Source organism: Dendrobates tinctorius, unplaced genomic scaffold (genome assembly GCF_039654945.1).
Source record: "Dendrobates tinctorius isolate UK_male_01 unplaced genomic scaffold, ASM3965494v1 ptg000089l, whole genome shotgun sequence".
NCBI lineage: Eukaryota > Metazoa > Chordata > Amphibia > Anura > Dendrobatidae > Dendrobates > Dendrobates tinctorius.
This window is the reverse complement of record NW_027361757.1, coordinates 17,903,832-17,925,834: the sequence shown is the minus strand read 5'-3', so window position 1 is coordinate 17,925,834 and position 22,003 is coordinate 17,903,832. Positions and strand designations below refer to the sequence as shown.

At 46.1% G+C, this 22,003-nt stretch overlaps 1 protein-coding gene across 1 annotated transcript in view; it reads right to left on the bottom strand.

Annotated features, from left to right (window-relative positions):
* The window catches only part of LOC141098245 (sorbin and SH3 domain-containing protein 1-like), a 529,519-nt gene that overhangs the window by 83,465 nt on the left and 424,051 nt on the right, over window positions 1–22,003 (bottom strand). Inside the window, exons 16-19 of the mRNA XM_073585871.1 lie at window positions 20,892–21,067; window positions 18,335–18,398; window positions 2,414–2,467; window positions 610–739 (exon numbers count right to left, since the gene is read on the bottom strand). Of these exons, the coding sequence (XP_073441972.1) occupies window positions 610–739; window positions 2,414–2,467; window positions 18,335–18,398; window positions 20,892–21,067 (424 nt within the window). The remainder of the gene's footprint in view (window positions 1–609; window positions 740–2,413; window positions 2,468–18,334; window positions 18,399–20,891; window positions 21,068–22,003) is intronic.

Sequence of the window (22,003 nt, the reverse complement as noted above, 5' to 3'; positions counted from 1 at the left end):
ATATTTGGTGCAGAAATGTCTGCACCTCTTGGTAAAATAGGCGCATTTTTCCGCATTTTTGTCACGTTCTTTTAACACGCGTTTTTGATGCAGATTTTCCCCACACATTATGAGCGAAATCTTCAGCAGAAACGCTGATAGAATTGACATACTGCAGATTTCAATCTGCACCAAATCTGCAAGTCAGAAATAAGAAACCTGTGTATGACACTTCAGGATTCTCATTCACTTTGCTGACATCAGGAAACCCTTCAGGTTTTGTGACAATTCTGTGCAGAAAAACCAACTTAACCGCGAAAAATCTGCAACATGTGCACAGGTCCTTATAATAGTCCCTGAACATGGCCTCTGGTCAACTACATGTGATCAAGGGGATAATCTGTGGCATCTGACACAACCATATGAACAAGACTGGCACTGCATTGGGCACTGCATTCTAGTGTGGCTCCATGAAACTCTGCTCCCCATTCTTTTTGGAGATCCCCACTTTTCACATAATTGATGGGACATCAAGTTTAAATTCTGAAAACCTTCTTAATTTCTACAACTATCTTATAAAATATGACATATACCGCAAACAGAGGAGGACAACTTCATCTTAGGTTTTACCTTTCATGACCCGGCTTAAGTGAAGAGGAGCGCGTTGGTACAGGTAATGTAATGGATCTGCGGACATTTTTGTCCATCTCAATGTTGTCCATCTCACTCTTTGAACGAGGCACTGAAGCTTGAGATTTTCCTATAAATAACAAGTCATAATAAGAAGTCATTGTTCGTAAAATACTAAGAATTTGTCAAGTCACGGGTGCGCCGATGGGCACGAGGAATGATGCGCTCCCTCTCGATGCGTGGGATTTAATAGGTTAACAGATCCCTCAACCCGCAGCTTTTAAAAGGTACAGGATGGCTGATTAAAGGCATCAAAAGGTAGGGATATGACATACATGTACATCATATGTTGTGAAGGGGTTAAAGGGAATCTGTCAGTGGGTTTTTTCTATGGAATATGAGAGCAGCATGATGGAGGGGTAGAAGGCCAGATTTCTGGGACGTGTCACTTACTGGACTGCTTGGTGTAGGTTTGATAGAATCCCTTTTTTTCTCTGTTGTAGATGTAGCAGTGATCAAAATGCGGAGCCTTGCATAACCCTGCCCACACCACCGACTGGCAGCTTCTTTTGTACACTTTGCAAATGTAGAAAGCTGCCAATCACGAGTGGAGGTGGGGTTACACAGATTAGCTGGTCTGGCCTGCATGTGAGGCCTAGTCCTGAAGTGATAATCTCCCGCAGAAAAAACACTGATTGCATTGAAACTAAAGCACACAACCTAATACGTGACATAACCCTGGAATCAGGCCCTCTGCTCCTACATTATGTTGCTCTCAGATTAAATAGCAAAAACCTGCTGACAGATTCTCTTTAAAAGAGAGGGGTTGTTACCAAGGTGAATCATGTAGATCAGGAGAGCAGACTGTCAGTCACTACATGTCTCACACTAGTAAAGCCTCCTTTCATTTATAATAGCCGTGAAGGCAGATTCTCAGAGCTCTATGTCCGGCCCATAGATCTTAACAGCTTATTTACATATTAAGAAAATCATGGATTTCTCTGGAATAAGACGTGGGATCGCAGATACCAAAGTATAATTTTCTTAAATTTTTTATGACCTGCTTGCCCACATAGAAGGCTTAGAAGGGTTGATCCTACTAACAGATTCCCTTTAAAAAAAAGATAAAAAGATACATGTATGCAGATAAACACATTATACTAAATACATAAATCATACAGCTGTGAATTCTCTACAGATTTCTGGCTGCATACATTGAGAAGAGAGAATCAGTCTGTAACTCATCAAAATCATGATTTTCGCAAAAATATCATGAAAATGATGGCCACTGACTACTATTTTTCTGAACTTTTTTCAGGGCTAAGAAGAAGTTAAAACAACTAATAAAAACAAACAGACAAAAACAAATCCATTATATTCCCCTGACTTTTCATTCGGTGCTGAGGCCCAGTGTAGGAAGTGTGGCATTTCATGGATGTCAATTGTGTGCGCCGCCTTCCTCCACATGGCGACATGGACCTCAGTGCCGATAGACCCTTCTCTCCTCCTATGTTTATTATGCTTTGGGGGCTGAATAGACCTCAGATCTTTTCACAGCACTATTGTCTCGTACCAGTATTGTATTTAGATCTAATCAAGGGAATCTGCTGAAAATAATTCCAGGAGATCGTCTCACGTCTAGATATAAGACCACGTGGCCATTAGTAAAACACAACTGGCTACAAGACACAAAGCCATTTACCATGATTTGATCCGGCATACAACGTTGCCACCTTGTGGCAGTCTGTAGTATAGCCATTTATTACTGACAACCATAGCATAATGTAAAAAGTCTAAATCTTACCATCTTCTATATATGAATGCCGTCCATAACTTGCATACGATTCTGATTCATCATCTAAAAAAAACAAAAAAGAAAGTACATAAAAATAATCTGAAAATTTGTCATATTACCCATTCTAAAATTAGAAAAAAAAGATCACAGCAAGAAGCCTGTGCAGATCCACACAAATGCTACATATTAAATATATAAAAAGGATGTTTCTATGTTGGAATAGTAATTCTACATAGTGGTTACAAAACACGGATCTTCTTCAGTGACCGGATTATTGAGCTCTGGAATGTAGAACATATTTTTCTGCACCAATATAATATCATGTGTTCTCATGCCGATGTAAGCGGCCTCCAGGGTCATAATTGCACAGCTCCATTATTCATAAATCAACATGGGCAGATGCCTTAGAGATTAGCGGAGGGGAGACACAATCTGTAGTGCTGCACAGAAACGGTCATCATTCAGGTCAGTCCCTGTCCCCAATTGGGGCTCACAGTTATTCACTAAAATAGGCAAGATGTGCAGCACCTGGCCACTGTAACTATACAGTTGATGGAGATATGTTGTTCTACTTTGCAACCAAGAGGAGCTGATCAGCAGGGGGTGCAGAGTGTCGCTCCTCAACAACCTGATTGACGGTAGCATTGACATTTCAGACTATCAGCATGGGCTGGACATGTCATTGGTGCAACCTGTGCAGTCACACAGGGGCCCAAGGTGTAAGGGGGCCCAAACTCCACCCCCAAAGCAGGTTGAATTGTGAATTATGATGAGCTATTTTACATCAATGGTCCCATATCGTGTTATTGAACAGAGGACCTCTCCAGTGTCCACCATTGATCAGCATGGCTGTGACGATGGCCTGAACAGAACTGTAGAATCAGAGGAGCAAAGGGGCACTGAAAAGGGATGGTCTACTACTTGGACAACCCCTTCTCAATCTGAGTGTTTGCCTTTGTTAAAATAAAAACACCCATACTCACCTCTGGTGCCGATGCCATTCCAGCGGGGTCTCCTGGGACTCACGTATGATGATGTCAGCGAGCTCGGTGACCAATCAGCTCTGGCTTCACTGTTCCTGCCTTGTATCAAACATCAACAAGAAGTGAGGGCTGTAGCTGCTCATCAACATCCGGCTTATGTTCGATATATCTGAAGATGGGGACAGTGAAGCCTGAGTGGATTGGGTGCAGGGCTAACGTGAATCCCGGGAGAGTGAATGCAGATATCGCTGGAACGGTGCCGGCATGGGAGGAGAACTATGGGCGTTTTTTTATTTTAATAGGGGTAAACACTCAGATTCAGAAGGGGTTGTCCGAGTAGTGGACAACCTTTTGAAGCTGTCCAGCAAGTCGTACCCAGGAGAGCACCAAGGCTAACCCAGACAAAATGCAATAACCAATACAATCAAAATCGCTTCATTCTTGAAAACGAGGAGGATATTTCATAACAAGTAAATTGCAAGGTTGGTTGTTAATGATTACTTTACAATTTCAACCATTTATCATCATGCAAATAACTCTGTACCCATGTTTTTATCCTCTTTCGTCATTAAGCTTTTAATATAAAGCATGAATACAGGAAGGTATGTAAAGCACAAAAACAAACTACGCAACAAAAAAATAAAACAGCAATAACAATAAGGGTACATGCCCATGATGAGGAATTGCTGTGGTTTTGACGCTGCGTATTTATGCTGCGTCACAACCACAATGGCCAGATGTTACAGCATAGTGGATGGGATTTCTAGAAATCCCATGTTCACTATGCGACTATGTTCACCTGCGGATCACCCCCCAGAAACTAACACACGGCGCAGGTTTACAAGCCGCACACCAGTCACCATAACAGAAATTTCAATGATAGAAATGTATTTGGATGTGGTAAATCCACATGATTCAGTGAACACATGCGGATTTACCTGCGTGATTAGAACACAGTGTTTTGGATGCAACAAAAATACGCTGTGTCCAAAGTGCTGATACTTCCTGATCGTGGGAACGTATCCTAAGGCTGGTTTCACATTAGCGCTTTTTAAGCGCACGCACGGCCGGGGGTAGCTCCGCCCCCGAGCCGGCTCTCTGCCCGGCGTGCCCGCCCCTTGCTTGTAGCGCCGCCTCCTAGCGCACAGCGGCGCCTGCGATCGGCGCACCCTATCTTTAGCATAGGGTGCGCAGATCGTGCGCAGGCCGTGCGCTAGTTGCGCTTTGACCTGCGCACTTTTGACGGTGCGCCGTGCGCGCCAAAATCCGAAAAGTTTGATTTTGGCGCGCACGGCGCACCGTCAAAAGTGCGCAGGTCAAAGCGCAACTAGCGCACGGCCTGCGCACGATCTGCGCACCCTATGCTAAAGATAGGGTGCGCCGATCGCAGGCGCCGCTGTGCGCTAGGAGGCGGCGCTACAAGCAAGGGGCGGGCACGCCGGGCAGAGAGCCGGCTCGGGGGCGGAGCTACCCCCGGCTGTGCGTGCGCTTAAAAAGCGCTAATGTGAAACCAGCCTTTAGTGATACACCACTTACAGAACACTAACCAGTGAATAGTATACAGCGCAGGTTGGCAGTAAGCCACTGACAAAAATCTCCTACTGCTATACAAAGCAGTGAGCCGCTGATAGAGCTCTCCCACTGCTATACCAGGCAGAAAGCCACTGACTGAACTCTCCCACTGCTATACCAGGCAGAAAGCCACTGCCAGAGGTCTCCCACTGCTATACCAGGCAGAGAGCCACTGACAGAGCTCTCCCACTGCTATACCAGGCAGAAAGCCACTGACAGAGTTCTCCCACTGCTATACCAGGCAGAGAGCCACTGACAGAGCTCTCCCACTGCTATACCAGTCAGAGAGCCACTGACTGAACTCTCCCACTGCTATACCAGGCAGAAAGCCACTGACCGAGCTCTCCCACTGCTATACCAGGCAGAGAGCCACTGACAGAGGTCTCCCACTGCTATACCAGTCAGAGAGCTACTGACAGAGCTCTCCCACTGCTATACCAGGCAGGGAGCCACTGACAGAGCTCTCCCACTGCTATACCAGGCAGAGAGCCACTGATAGAGCTCTCCCACTGCTATACCAGGCAGAGAGCCACTGACAGAGCTCTCCCACTGCTATACCAGGCAGAAAGCCACTGACAGAGCTCTCCCACTGCTATACCAGGCAGGGAGCCACTGACAGAGCTCTCCCACTGCTATACCAGGCAGAGAGCCACTGATAGAGCTCTCCCACTGCTATACCAGGCAGAGAGCCACTGACAGAGCTCTCCCACTGCTATACCAGGCAGAGAGCCACTGATAGAGCTCTCCCACTGCTATACCAGGCAGAGAGCCAATGACAGAGCTCTCCCACTGCTATACCAGGCAGAAAGCCACTGACAGAGCTCTCCCACTGCTATACCAGGCAGAGAGCCACTGACAGAGCTCTTGCACTGCTCAAGCACTTAATAGAATTGTATTTTTCTTTTAACTTTGGCTTAAAAAGGTCTGTTTGTATTCAAACGTCACCATCCAGTTTTTTTGTTTTTTTTTTAACTTTTCAATGATGATGCAATAAAGTAACATCTGGAAATATCCATAGCTTTGGAAGTCCATTTTCTGTTCTTGAGTTCAGTGACTGGGTGGAAAGTTGCTTCCGAGAAGTAGAGGGTTACAGGACGGGTGCAGGGATTCTTTCAACGGCTCCGCTACCTAGTCTTATAATACAGCAGTACCGTTAGCGTATCATAAGTCAGTGTTAAAGTAAATACTGGAACTTAGTGCTAGATGTTGGTTTGGATACATTGGCCTTCATGGCATTTGATCTTTTAATGCTAAAGGGAGCTGAGCTTCCATTGTTATACACAACAGCACACAACATCACCGCAAAATATCCAAATATGAGCAAACACAATACACAAATCAAGCCTAACAAAGCTGCAAGAAAATTAGTACAGACAGGATGCACTTTAGCTGGCCATACACTGGAGATTTCAGATGGCCGCTATCTGAGCAATCTGCTAATCAGGGTTGTTCTGTGCAGGTGGTCGTTTACCATACTTTGAAGCAAGGCATGAACGACAATCGTCAGATGGAGCTCTGCTTGCTTTGTAACCTGAGCCCGATTATGATGGCAGATCACCTCTGCCAAAAATATCTTCCATCAGTCGCTGTCTCACTTTATCGTGTCACCAAAAGGCCCAGTCTGATATTTCTAGTGTATGGCGAGCTTTAGTCTTTCCAATTACCTTCAGAGCTAGGGCTAGGAGTGGATACAGGAAACTGGTAGGTGGGAGTATAAGGATTGATCTCTGCAGCAGAGAAAAGCAGCACATATATCCACATGTACCAGTGGTAATATCACCAACACGTCACTAATCCCTGATAACTCCGGCAGATTACAGAATGCCGACCATGCGTAGTATACGGTATACTTTGTGCATGAGATGTGGTGTCGTAGCTACAGAGCCCCGTGGCATCTTGCTAAAAGATGTTCCAAGAATATGATGCCTTCTTAATCGGGTTAGGACGATTACACTTAAGAAACACCATTAATATGTTAGCAAACGGAAAGCTTTATCCCCCATCTTGTGTAAGCACGCACAAAGGAGCAGTGTGACCTAAGGACTACATATGCGGACACACATTCACTTCTCAAGCCCACCCTCTGATACCTTCTACTTGAGGCTTGGCTTCAGGAAGTTCAGGAAATACATAAGTAGGGGTATAAGGGTTTTCTTGAGGAGAATCTAATATACAGTAAATTCAAGAAAAAAAAAAAAAAAAAGAGAGAGAAGTGCAGAAATGAGAGAAGAACCCCCAAAGCAACGTAGCTCTGTAATCCACATCTCTGACGGATTGACTTTATGATATCTGGCAGCGACTAGAGGCAGACAATGTAGAGAGCCAGATATATGTGGAGGATGATCGTGGGCACATCATAATGTGTGGGGCACTGAGTGGACATCATACTGTGGGGCCTCAATGTGCGAGGGACTGTGCAGACATCATTGTTTTTGGGGACACTGTAGTGGCCTCGTACAGTGTTGTGGGCTTTGTGGTAGCTGCATAATGTGTGTTGGGTGCATTATCGGGGGATTCATACGTTGAGGGGACATTGAAAGGGGTAGAACACTACAAGTCTTCAGAAGTGCAATATATAGGTGTTCACGCTGGAGTACATGTCCCTTTTGGGGAAGGTAGGGGAGGGCCTAGGAACTTTGCTATGGTTCTCAATTACTTCTAAGTACGCCTCTGATTTCTACTGTAATATAGAAGCAGCAGGATGGATCATCTGAATGCCCGCCTGTGACTATATCCACAGAGGATATAAAGTCGTACAATCGCAATGTAGACTGTTATGTTAGCGGTGTAGCGATTGCCTTACTTACGGGATCCTGCCTAATGAATACTATAGTCTCCTACACAATCTCACTCTTTATGTTTTGCAGTATGTTGATTTTTGCCATCCTCTTTTGGTGTCCATCAGGCTAATTTCCGCCACTATAGTTACACCCCTGTGAATGAAGCCTTACACCTTATATATTGACATAGTCTGGAGACTTCACATTCAGAAGTTTTCCTTCATCCACACAAAAGACATCCAGCACTTGTGCACACTCCGGTAGGAGACCATATTTAATAGGATTAATTGGAATAGCTGCATTATGTGCTGAAAATAAACATATAAACGACTTTACTTTTTACAAGAAAAGTCATGCAGATGTAAATGATAAAAAGGTGACAGATAGAGTTGAGCGACTTTGGTCGGATCGGGTTTCATGAAACAAAATTTGTTTCAGATGAAACTGGTCCGACTAGGGCACAAAAAAAGTCGGAGTTTCGTCCGAAACCCGACCCCAATGCAAGTCAATGGGAAATAAAAGTCGGCATTGAGTGGATGACATTCATCCACTCAATGCCGACTTTTATTCCCCATTGACTTGCATTGGGGTCGGGTTTCGGACGAAACTCCGACTTTTTTTGCCCTAGTCGGACCAGTTTCGGATTTTGTTTCATGAAACCCGATCCGACCAAAGTCGCTCAACTCTAGAGGCAAAGGAGCAAAAAAAAAGTAGACAATGATCCAAAGTTTAGGATACTATATTTTAAGTGTGACGGCACTGACGAGCTGAAATGCTTCACCCGCGGGTTTGGACCATTAAATTACACAGACCGTGGCAGTCCGTGACATCTGTGTGCACATTTATCACTGAGCGATACTTAATTGCGCACAGATAAAGACTTCAAATTAATTAGTTATGTCAGACTTTCCTGCAGCGGAAAAACAACTGTGATTTATTAAGAATAAGGGGACATTCTCTAGTTTAATGGCTTGGTGCCTGCAAACTGTAGACTGTGTATCAGCAATCAGGCGGCATTAAAAGACAATTAGATTTCAAATGACGGAAATAATTACTATGAAAATCACTCAAGACAGAGCAGCCGGACAGTTCGTAAAAGACAAAGGGTATAAAGATAAAGGACTGTGCTCATCTTTGAGGCTGCCAATAATCACACAAAGCGAAACTAGAGTTATTTGTCTCACCCTATTAGAAGACATTCCCTTTGCATTAGTTTGGGGAAATCTCTCCCAACTACAGTACGTTCTGCCGCAATACTATTAGCAGAGAATCAAAATGTAATAAGAATCCTAAAATCAAAGCACCATAAGCAGAAGTACTGGAGGCGTATATCAAGTACCCCAAACTGTCCCCAGTACAGGCAGTCCACCAACTCCCATCCCGCTATAAACCAATTAATGTGTGTAGGTTATAGGAACACAAATCCAAATTTTTATAAAACAAAAACGCTGCTCTTTTGCAGAAGAATCTAGTTTAGAAATTAAAACATATACCAATAATGGAGCATCTAGCCCAGAAATACTAGACAACCATAAGTATTAGAAAAATACCAATTTGAGGGGATATATATAGAACCAATTGGTTAGATTATGGGTGAAAAAATAATAAACTCCTTACTAAATTCCAAAAAGAAGCGACTGCCCCCGAGGAAGCCTGACAGGCGAAACGCGCGTTGGGGCATGCTCCTAGTTTTGCATACCGGCCCAAATGGGTAAGCACCTATGGCACTTTAGCCTGCACTTTCTTGGGCACTTTATAAGAGGGACCATTATGGTGGATACTAACGTTTAGTCTCTTGCCACTACTATCATCGCTCCTTTTTGGAATTTAGTATGGCGTTTATTATTTTTTCCTCCCATAATCTAACCAATTGGTTCTATATATATCCCCTCAAAGGACTTTTCTATGTGCTGAATATATGTGCATTTTTTAGTATGCACCAAGTGTGTTTGTCGCCTTCATTTCTTGCACTCATCTACAATTACTGTTCGGCTGTGTACCCACGTAAGCGTTTTTTTCGCGTTTAAGCGTTTTTACCAGCAAAAACGCTTAAAAAACGCTTACAAGAAGCATCCCATTCTTTTTAATGAATTCCGCACTTTTTGTGCACATTGATGCGTTTTTTTCCGCAGCATGCTCATTAATTTCGCGGAAAAACCCGCATTTCTAATTATATTCTATGAACAGGAGGCTGCTCCTTTAAAAAACACATAAAAAAACGCGCAAAAAAAGTCAGTTTTTTCTGCATACGTGGGTACATAGCCTTATTGTCTTGTACTGTTGGTTTTAACAATCCTTATGGTTGTCTAGTATTTCTGGGCTAGACTCTCCATTTTTTGGTATATGTTTTGATGACGTAGGGAGCTGCCCTTCACTTGTGGAATATGCTGACTTATGTCACCCATGGTTTTGGTTTATTTAAATTGATAGTTTAAAAATTATATGCAAATTGGTCTGGAAGTGCTCTGCTCGGTACAGAGCACTTTGACAGATTTGGCACCAAGCTCAATTCTCAGCCTAAAGGCTCGAGAACACGACTGATTTTCTTGGATGAGTTATCCATGGTTTTCATGGACAGCACTTGTACCTATGATATTGTGATATTCTATGGGACTGTGCACATGCCAGATTCTCTCCTCGTACCAAATTGTCTGCAGAAAAAAAAGGAAACGTTCGATTTTGATCTGAGCATCGGATCAAAATGGTCAAATGCAAGTCTATGGGTTTGCGAGAAAAAAAAATTTGGACCACACTCTGAAGACGTCCGAGTGAGGTCTGATTTTCACAGACTGATAGAATAGAGACAGTGGAGAAACTTTTTCCCCCCCTCTCCATGTCAGAGAAGAACTGATGTCACTCTGATCAAAGTCTGATCAGATTAATGGACCATTTTTCTTGGATGACAAGAAAACAGTTGTGTGACCCTACCCTAAGGCCAGTTTTACACATCTCCTGACATAAACTCATCAGCGTTATATATGTCTATGAAGCTGCACAGTTTGGGTCCGCAGTCAGTCTGTGCACCGCGTATAAATGCATAAAACCAACCTAACTTCTACCTCCACTAGGTGACTGATATGCTAAACCAGTCCTGTCAATCATCTAGGGAATAGCAGAATTATGCTGATAATGAAGTGGAGAAGTCGTGGAAGTGCTCTATCCCGTCCAAAGCACTTCCAGCCACATTTGCATAACACTTCAAAAATGAATTATTCTGCACCACGTGGGCGTACCCACCGTGGGGCGGGGGGGGGGTAGCTGCTTCTCCCCTAGAAGCAGGGGTGCACCACGCACGTATCATGATGAAGCCACCCGGCCTGTTTTTCCTCTGCCGGCCCTTTAAAGGTGCTTGTGACACACATAGAGGTTAAGAATGTCCTGACGTTATACATCAGGACGTTCTTTGTGGGCGGAGAGAGCGTGTTCTGCGTTCTGCTCTCTCGCCCCTGCAGCAGTTGGTTGTGAGCGCTGCAGCCTCCCTACCCACGCATGCCTGGCGCCTGCGGCCTACCTGCTGCAATCATGTGGCGTTAGGTTGGGTGACGGGTATCATCACATCAGTGACGTTGGTCTCTCTGGGTCTGGGTGAGTGAGTCACCCAGACTGAGTGTATAATAACAATAATTGATCAAGAAAGATGTTTAAAGTAAAATACATAAGGCCATCACCTGTAATACAGTGGGGCGGATGTATATACAGGTGCTGGACTGGAGGCTGGTGACGGATACAGGTGCTGGGCTGGGGCTAGTGACGGATACAGGTGCTGGGCTGGGGCTAGTGACAGATACAGGTGCTGAGCTGGGGGCTGGTGACGGATACAGGTGCTGAGCTGGGGGCTGGGGCTAGTGACGGATACAGGTGCTGGGCTGGGGCTAGTGACGGATACAGGTGCTGGGCTGGGGCTAGTGACGGATACAGGTGCTGAGCTGGGGGCTGGTGACGGATACAGGTGCTGAGCTGGGGGCTGGGGCTAGTGACGGATACAGGTGCTGAGCTGGGGGCTGGTGACGGATACAGGTGCTGAGCTGGGGGCTGGGGCAGATGACGGATACAGGTGCTGAGCTGGGGGCTGGTGACGGATACCACCATGGTTACTTACCGGTAGCCGGTTTTTCCGGAACCCATGACAGCACCACATGAGAGAGGGATCCGCCCCGCCAGGACAGGAACCTACTGAAACATAAGGGGCGGCACCTCTCCCCCGCTTCAGTTGGATTACAGAGCATTTTAGAGGACTCCCCGGTTAGTTACATTTTTATCCAACACCACATCACACAAATACACCCGACTATTGTGCACACCCAAACGGTGAAAAAGGGGGGGAATGTACGGGTGCTGTCATGGGTTCCGGAAAAACCGGCTACCGGTAAGTAACCATGGTGGTTTTCCCTTCACCCATGACAGCACCACATGAGAGATTCTGGAGACTTCGAACACCTTAGGGAGGGACCACCGCTTGCAGCACCCTTCTACCAAAGGTCAAGTCAGCAGAGGAGGACAGATTTAGTCTATAGTGTCTAAAGAAAGTTGAGGGTGAGGCCCAGGTAGCGGCCTTACAAATTTGCTCTATTGATACCTCTGCTTTCTCAGCCCAGGAGGTCGCCACGGCTCTGGTGGAATGAGCCTTGATGCCGTCAGGAACCGGGACGCCACTAGCTGAATAGGCTACACTAATGGCCTGCCTAATCCATCGGGCAATAGTCCCCTTTGACACTCCATAACCTTTCTTAGCACCCTGGAAGGCTACAAATAGGGACTGGGACCTCCTCCACTGGCTGGTTATAGACATATACTCTACTAGGGTTCTTTTAACATCTAGGCTATGAAACTTTTCCTCCCCTGGGTTTTTCGGATTCTCGCAAAAGGAAGGGAGGACAATCTCTTGGTTTCGGTGAAAGTTAGTTACTACTTTCGGCAAGTAAGCAGGGTCTGTTCTCATAACCACCCTATCCTGGTATATCTGGGTATATGGTGGGTTGACTGAAAGGGCCTGTAAGTCACTAACTCTACGTGCCGACGTTAGAGCTACCAAAATGATGGTTTTTAGAGTGAGATTTCTAGTTGAAATCTGCTGTATGGGTTCAAACGGCTCTTTCGTGAGGGCTTCCAGCACCAGATTTAGATCCCATGGAGCTATTTTTGGTAAGGAAACTGGCCTAGATCTGTGGCAAGATTTTATAAACCTGGCTACCCATCTGTTTGCCGCTATATTGCAATTGTATAATGCACCCAGCGCTGAAACCTGCACTTTGAGGGTATTAACCGCCAGGCCTAGCTGTAGGCCTGCCTGCAAGAACTCCAAGATGGACTCGATTGGGGGTTCTTGACCTAACGGTTTTCCCAGGAATTGTAGGAATTTTTTCCACGTTCTGCCATATATGTTGGTTGTTATTGGTTTCCTACTTTTCATTAGAGTAGTTACCAACCCCGGGGAAAACCCTTTATCTCTCAAAAGTGACCTCTCAAATTCCACGCCGTCAGATGGAGCCCCTTGACTTGTTTGTGGAATATCGGCCCCTGAGCTAACAAATCTGGAATCTCTGGCAGTACCCACGGGTCCGAGAGAGACATCATTTGTAGTAGAGAAAACCACGGTCTTTTCGGCCAGAACGGGGCTATGAGGATTACTCTGGCTTGCTCGTCTCTTATCTTTTTTACTACTGCCGGGATTAACGCTACTGGGGGAAAGGCATAGCTCAGCTTGAACAGCCACGGGATTTGTAGAGCGTCCACTGCCCACGGGTTTTCCCCTGGGTTTAATGAGCAGAACCTTCTCACTTGCCGGTTGCTTTTGGTGGCAAAGAGGTCGATTACTGGCTGTCCCCATAACTGTACGATCTTCTGGAATATTACACGATTCAAGGCCCACTCTCCCTGTTTTAACTTGTTGCGGCTTAAAAAGTCGGCTTGAACATTTTCTGTCCCTTTGATATGCAGGGCTGTCAGGGAGGCTAGGTGTTGTTCTGCTTTGAGGAAGATTCTTTTGGCTTCGTCCATTAGGGAGTTTGACCTTGTCCCTCCCTGGTGGTTGACATACGCCTCCGCCACCCTGTTGTCTGACATAATTCGGACGTTTTGACCCTGTAACCTGGGAATGAATGCCTCTAGGGCCCTGTTTATCGCTCTCAACTCTCTTAAGTTCGAGGAAGCTTTCTGCTCTATGTGACCCCAGGACCCTTGGGCCATATGTTCTCTCAGGTGTGCCCCCCATCCCGAGGAGCTTGCGTCCGTCAATATTACATCGGACACGGGCCTGTGCCACAAAATTCCCCCCGTTAAATTTGTGTCGTCTAGCCACCAAGTGAGAGAGTCTTTCACCCTTTCGGAAAGTTCCAGCTTCCCTTCTAAACGCCCTTTCAATCGTCTCTGGGCTGACAAGATTTCCGCCTGCAGTTGTCGGGTATGATACTGTGCCCAGTTGACCGCTGGGATACAGGCTGTTAGCGTGCCCAACAGGGACATTGCCCTTCTTAGGGTCATGTGAGGATGCTGTATTGCCGTAAGGGTCATTTCTCTCACCTTCTCTAGTTTTTTCTCTGGCAAGAGACAAACTTGACGGTCGGAGTCCAAGACGAAACCTAGAAACGTTTGTTTCCTTAGGGGTTGAAGTTTTGATTTTTTTAAGTTTACCATCCAACCCAGTCTTTGCAGGGTCTCTGTTATCTTCTCTACCTGATGTGCGCAGTGATGTTCTGAATTGCCAATGACCAGAAAATCGTCCAAGTAAGGCACCATAATCACATTGTGGATTCGAAGGAAAGCTGTCATTTCCGCTATTACTTTTGTAAAAATCCTTGGCGCTATGGAGATGCCAAACGGAAGAGCTGTGAATTGAAAATGCCTGAGGTCGCCCTGGATGTATAGGGCTACCCTCAGGTATTTTTGGTATTCTTGGTGTATCGGGATATGGTAATAGGCATCCTTCAAATCGATTACGGCCATGAAGCAGTTGTGGTGTAACAGCTTCATGGCCGAAGTCACTGATTCCATTTTGAATGTTTGGTTCTTGATCCATTGATTGAGGCGCCTGAGATTTATTATCGTTCTGAAGGAAAGGTCGGGTTTTTTTATTAGGAAGAGGGGAGAATAGAACCCCCTTCTTTCTTGATCTTCCGGGACCTCTACCAGAACTTGTTTCTCCAATAGCCCTAAGATTTCTGTTTCTAAGGCTGATTGCTCTCCTGGTTCCTTCCTGACGGGGGTCACCACAAATGAAGCTCTTGGATACTGGAAGAAGGGGATTTTTAGGCCATTCTTTATAATTTTTAGGATCCAATTGTTGGCCGATATTTTCTCCCATTCTTGGGAAAAGAGCCTCAATCTTCCCCCCACAGGAGGGCTGGTGTCATTGCGGGGATTTTTTGGCGGTTGAGGTATTTCCCCCAAACATAAACCCTGGTTCTTTCTTCCTCTTGTCGTCCCACCTTTTCCGTTCTCCCGGGGGACGGCCTCGATTGAACCTTCCCCTCCGAAAGGGCGGTCTCCTTTGATCACCCATGAACCTGGGGAAGCCCTTCTTTTTGTCACCGGCTTTTTCTAGGATGTCATCCAGGTCTTTTCCAAACAAGAACTGCCCATCACATGGTAATGAGCATAATTTTGCCTTAGATTGAATGTCCCCAGGGCAGCCTTTGAGCCATAACGCCCGTCTTGCGGCGTTCGACATCCCCGCTGCTCTTGCTGTTAACCTCATCGAGTCGGCGGAGGTGTCCGCCAAGAAGGCGGCAGCTCCGTGTAGTAGGTACATTTCACCTAAAATTTTCTCCCTTGGCATTTTGGAGACCAATTTTTCTTCCAGTTGTTGCAACCAGACCATTAATGACCGGGCTGTGCAGGTGCCGGCTATTGCTGGTTTCAGACCCCCTGCCGCTGCCTCCCAAGTGTGCCTTAGGTATGAGTCCGCTTTTTTATCCAAGGGATCTCTCAAAACCCCTGAATCCTCCAGGGGCAGGGCCGACTTCTTGGAAGACCTAGACACTGCGGCGTCAATCTTTGGGACTTTGTCCCAGATGTCCGTGTCCTTAGCCTCAAAGGGGTATCTTCGCTTTGAAGAGGAGGGAAGGCTACCTGACTTCTCCGGTTTCTTCCACTCTCTCTCGATTAGGGCCTGAATTTTGTCACTGACCGGGAAGGTACGCTTTTTCCTTTCTTGTAGGCCGCCAAACATCACATCCTCCAGTGATCTCTCTACTTTCTCCTCCTGTAGGCCCATAGTGGACCTGATGGCTTTAAGGAGGGCGTCCGTATCTTCCACGGGAAAGCAAGGTCTGCCCCCCGTATCACTGTCTGAGGATGAAGATGACCCGCGCTCAACTTGGTACTCCGAAGAGGAGGAGCCTGACGAGGAACTCGGGGAGGCTTTCCTACTCTTACTTTTCTTTTTTAATAATTTTTTAAGTGAGCCCTGTACCTCCGACTTAATTATTGATCTGAGGTTTGTTGCCAGGCTCGGTGCCTCTTCAGCCATAGTCCGCTAGATACAGCTGACACATAAGTCCTTTTGGTAGTCCTTTGCTAAAGGGCTGTGGCATATGGCACATACTTTATTTTTCTTTTTGCATGTAGCTTTTTTGCCTCCCTAAAAAAGGAAAAGACATAGGAAGCCCTATTACAACATTGTCTACTTTCACGGAGATCACTCACCACCCAGGAAAGACCGATACCGGGCTCTGGGGCTGCGAAGGAGCGTGCGTTCTGCGATCTTTTGACCTCGAGGAATCCCTCGATCGGTGACTTGGACGGCTGCTGCTTTTGCCGCTCGAGCAGCTCTTGCGACCCGAAGCTTGTGAAGGGGGCAGAGACAATGGGGACGGTGAGCGATCCTCCTGAGACGCCATTGTCACCCCTGCAGCTGCTTCTGCTCCTTCTTTAAAGTGAGTGCCCCTCATTACCCCTGCCCCCCGCGACCGCCAGCCTCTTCTCCTGGCCGGCGTCGCGCCCTGGGCCATGATCGTCGCGTCCCGATGACGTCAGCGGTCGCGCTCCCAGAATCCTCTGCGCCGCTGACGTCGGACGCCGATCTCCGCCCCCGGCTTCCCCTGCAAGCAGACGAAGGACGGGCGCGCGCGCAGGGGGAGGGCAGCACGTGGAGGAACCTCCGAAGGGAGGACATCAGGACGTGCCCGCACGAACCCGGGGCCTGGATCAGGCAACACCCCGGGGACTGCGCTACCAGCTGCCGACGGCCGGCGTCGCAGGTAAGTAAGCCCTGCAATTTAAACGCCGGGACGGCCCTGGGTCTTTCATCCTGACAGGCGCCGCCGCTGTCAGAGGGATTCCTTTCCAGGACAGGAACCCAACTGAAGCGGGGGAGAGGTGCCGCCCCTTATGTTTCAGTAGGTTCCTGTCCTGGCGGGGCGGATCCCTCTCTCATGTGGTGCTGTCATGGGTGAAGGGAAAACAGGTGCTGAGCTGGGGGCTGGGGCAGATGACGGATACAGGTGCTGAGCTGGGGGCTGGTGATGGATACAGGTGCTGAGCTGGGGGCTGGGGCAGATGACGGATACAGGTGCTGAGCTGGGGGCTGGTGACGGATACAGGTGCTGAGCTGGGGGCTGGGGCAGATGACGGATACAGGTGCTGGGCTGGAGGCTGGGGGTGGTGACGGATACAGGTTCTGGGCTGGAGACTGGGGCTGGTGACTGATACAGGTGCTGGGCTGGGGGCTGGTGACTGATTCAGGTGCTGGGCTGGTGCTGGTGACGGAAAAAGGTGCTGGACTGGGGGCTGGGCTGGTGACGTATATACAGGTGCTGGGCTGGTGATGTACGTATATACAGATACAGTTGAAAGTCTGACGCCAGAAGATAGAAGGGTTGCCGGTTACAGGGCTCCCCTGACTCATGAGCAGCAAAGCAGTCACATGTGATATATGAAGAGCTTCTTCATTAATAGGTGTTCTTTTGGAACTTTTTTGGAGAATAACAAATGTGATCTCATGCATGTTAATTGATATTTCTACACAGCTGGCAATATTGTTTTATGATAAATGTGTGATGACAAGAGACATTTGACCCCTAACATACGGGCATATACAGTATATACTCCTGGTTTAGGAGTTTTTCTTTAAAGCCACTGGAAGCATATTTTCTGAGTATAGTCATTGCCGTTTGTGTGCACATTGAGCACATACTATTCCATCCCAACAAGCCAAAGTCTATTCTATCCAACAGATTCCAAAAGGGTGTTGGATTTAGTCAGTTTGTATTCACTTTTCCCCACTCTTTGTATATTGGTATAGGGTTTCCCCAGCACTTTGTTTTTTTATTTAATTATACATCTCACCTTACTTTTTAACAACCTGAATGACCATGGCTTTCATGGTCATTCCCCCCCCCCCCCCCCCGTTTTGACACTGGGTACACCCATGCTGCACCAGAGTAGCATTTTTACTTACTAAAGATATGGATTCACTTGGATTCTTATAGCCTACACACACATGTGATCAGTTTGGGGTTCAAAGAAGTTATCAGAAGCGTGTAATTATTCTCCATGAAGTTACAGGTGCTGGAAGCAATTTTTCCACCTCATTCCATAGCATAATTCTACCAAAGTATTTCCGTTTGAGCAATTTCTGAGAAAACTGAAGACATTACCTCTGTTAAGTCTGTGGATCTGCTTGAACATGGTCTTGTACCAGTCCTTTGATCTTTCTGTGTTCTATGAAAGAGAAAAACATTTTGGTAAATTAAAATATTCTGTTGGTGAGGAGAACCTGTCACCACTCCTGGTGTCAATTTTAATAAAGACTAGTATTCCCTATAAAATAACAATTCTGGATCATCTCGTCTTAGATCTCAGCCATACCTCTGATAATCTTCAAAGAAATACATTAATAATTTGACAACTGGGTGTTACGCATCAGTCTTTTAGGAACATATCCCAAATAGTAACACCCAATTGTCAGAACACCTCACTAATATTAAAGATAAATATAAAGTTCAGAATTATAAAGTTCTTAGCTATGAAATAAGTATTAAGACAGAGAACACCATGAAGACCCCTTTCATAAAGTACCATGCAAAACATGGAAAAAAAAAAGATCTGCCTCATGGTCATGGTTTGCATACATACGATGCATCTCAGCCCGATGAGCACATTGGGGTGCGGTTCCTGGGATATAACATAGATGGATCATTATTCAAGGTTTGGTAAGTGGGGATGATAGCTCTAGTCCCGGTGAGCACTGCAGCCAATTCTTTTGCCGAATGGTGGAAGCCCTGAGGCTGAACCATCTTCAGCAAACAAGAATGATCTTTTCTAAAATTAGAAAATGAACGATTTTGCTCCATAAAACACCCCTTCTACATAACACAAGATGTTGACCCACCAAGGACAACATCTGCAAGGAGATTGTATGTTCTCCCCGTGTTTGCGTGGGTTTCCTCCGGGTTCTCCAGTTTCCCCCCACATTCCAAAGACTGATAGGGAATTTAGATTGTGAGCCCCATTGGGTACAGCGATGATAATGTAAAGCGCTGCGGAATATGATAGTGCTATAGTAAAGCATAAATAAGTGACATACCTAAAATGCCCTTTTTCCTGTCCACTCACTGCTGTAATACACACGGAGGCTCCTCAGCTGAATATTTCCCTTACTACTACTGGGAGAGCAGTGGGTGCAGAGTTATTCACATTCAATGGATAGTTATATTCAGACAAGCTCACACGTCTACTTGTACTAAATTGGAAAGGACAGAACCATAGACACACTGGCACACAACAGTCAAACTTTTCACCATCATTTCTAAGGATATCAGCTAAACTCTAAGTACCGCATAAGTGGCGCCCCCAGGAGTATGGGCGCCACAGTGGCATTACCTTCCTCCTAGGGAGGGTGATGTCATGCTTGGAAGCAATGAAGGATCTCTCTGTCAGGTAAATCCAGCACACAGCACAGTTCCCACTCCAGGCCAGCAGAGGGAGCTCTGAACCAAAACTGCTGAGGAGCTGCTCTCTGTGGTCGGGAAAGGGAAGTTAGTGGAGTTCATGTGGAGAGGGCGAAGAGGTGAGCTGGGAGGATTGAGCCGAAGTCGGGCTCACTCCTAGCTGAAGCGCATCGTCCGGAGTCCGGTATCCGAGGTTGTATGGATGCTGATGATCCTGCAGCAAAAAACTGGAGGAACAAGAGGCTGTAAATGCTCTGTTCCCAACTAAGACTCGGAGTCACAGCAGCAACGTGTGTGAGCCAGAGAAAGAGGAGGCTACGGCTGTCTGCCATACGAGGGGAGTTCTAAAAGAGAGCAAGAGGAACTTCAGTGTAACTCAGAACTGCAAGTGCCTCAGATAAGCGCTAGAGAGGAGACTACACAAGCCATCTGCATAAAGAGATTCCTAAGTTGCTTCCAGGCTGATTAACTCTTGTTCCACCTGTAATCTGGATCCTGGACTGCACTTACCAAGCAAAGTAAAGGTAAAGGAAACTGCACCCTGTTGTGTCATTGCCTTCTTCCTGCAACCCCTTCCTCAACACCTATTACTACTGCCTTGGGACTACAGCTCTACCTGTGGGGAGCTATCACATCTTTGCTGCCTTATACCATCTGTCCCAGAGGATATGCACTGCAGTGTCGGCTTATCCCCTTCATTGCCGAGCACCACAGGTGGCGTCACGTATCATCTACCTATAAACTTTATTCGGCTACATTTTACCCCTTTTGAATGGACGCCCAGGGCTACGGACCGGGTCACCGCCACCATGACACATCCCTCTGAGACACCAGCCCGGTACCGAGTAACCCCACAGCCCTGCGGGCGATCCACATATATAAATGCAGAACATGTTGGATACATCTAACAGATGCAAACAATTATTTTCTCCTGGATGTATGCTGCTCATATCTTCATGATGAATTAAATTTCCACCACTGCATTAACTTTCATAGGACTGAGAATGATAGGGCTTGATTATCTGTTAGTCAGTCACAAGGAAGGAAATGGATCAATGCTTACACATGAGCATCACAGCTCCATTCACACCAAGTGATTTTGGTCTCGTTCCCATGATTAACGGGGGACCCAGCAGACAAATACGTGCTGATCATACATTTTTTATGCATTTAGTAGAAAAACCCCTCTAAGGAAAAAATTTCTTTCACAGACAACCTCTTACGGTTAGAAACCATACAGACACTGGCATGGGAGAAGCCTTACCCGGAGTGGTATGCCTATGTCATCTGCTGACATATCTACTGTGTAATGAGGCGAGCGGACCTCTCTTCTTGTATTGTCTACTGACTTTTTCGGCACTGGGGTATTATCTGGACGTTTCCACTCTTGGAGGGTCACTGGCTCTGCTTTTTCATATGGAGATCCATCTAGCACAGGATCTGGAATAATAAAAAAAATATCATGACACTGTCTAGTATGGTCTTAAAAAGGACAGAATAGCAGGACTAGAAATAGACAACCTACTGGAACATACGTTCTAGAAATCTAACTAAAAGCATGTGACGAATCTAGCACGTCACCAGTTTCATGTGGTACAAAATGGACTAGAGATGAGCAGAAAGATTCACAATACTTAGTTCTGACCTCCAGTCTGATCCTCTGTTGCAGTCGGACTTCAAGTCTATGGCTGGCATCTCCTGGGAGCCTCGCTCGCTTCCTATGCCACGAAACATCATGACGTCACAAGAGGGGCCTAGTCACTAAACCTCCCATGACGTCTCCGAGCCTAGCACGTGACAGCGGTGTCCAGACGATACCATGCCAAGGAAGCCCTTCACATGAGCAAAGTCCAGCTGCAATAGAGGACTGGTCCAGAGATTGGAATTGGGTGCCGCAAATCTTTTTGATCTTCCCTAAAATGGGTGTCATACATATATATTACATACTCTATAGATGTACCTTCATCAATACCCAAGATTTCACCAACCTTGCTCTAAGTACCAGAGTGGGGACTATGTAGTATAAAAATCCTAGATAGTACATAAAGCAAGATCGTGTCAATGGTCTTAAAACAGGCATGCTGTGATGTGGTAGGATAATCAATTATGGCATATCAGGCTGTACATGCAAATGACAAGGCCACAGAGTATATTAACACTGCCCAGCAGCAAATAGGAGTACAGTCATGGCCAAAAGTTTTGAGAATCACACAAATATTAATTTTTACAAAGTCTACTGCTTCATTTTTTCTTATGGCAATTTGCATATACTCCAGAATGTTATAAAGAGTGATCAGCTTAACAGCAATTACTTGCAAAGTCAATATTTGAGTAGAAAATTAACTTTATCCCCCAAAACACATTTCAACATCATTG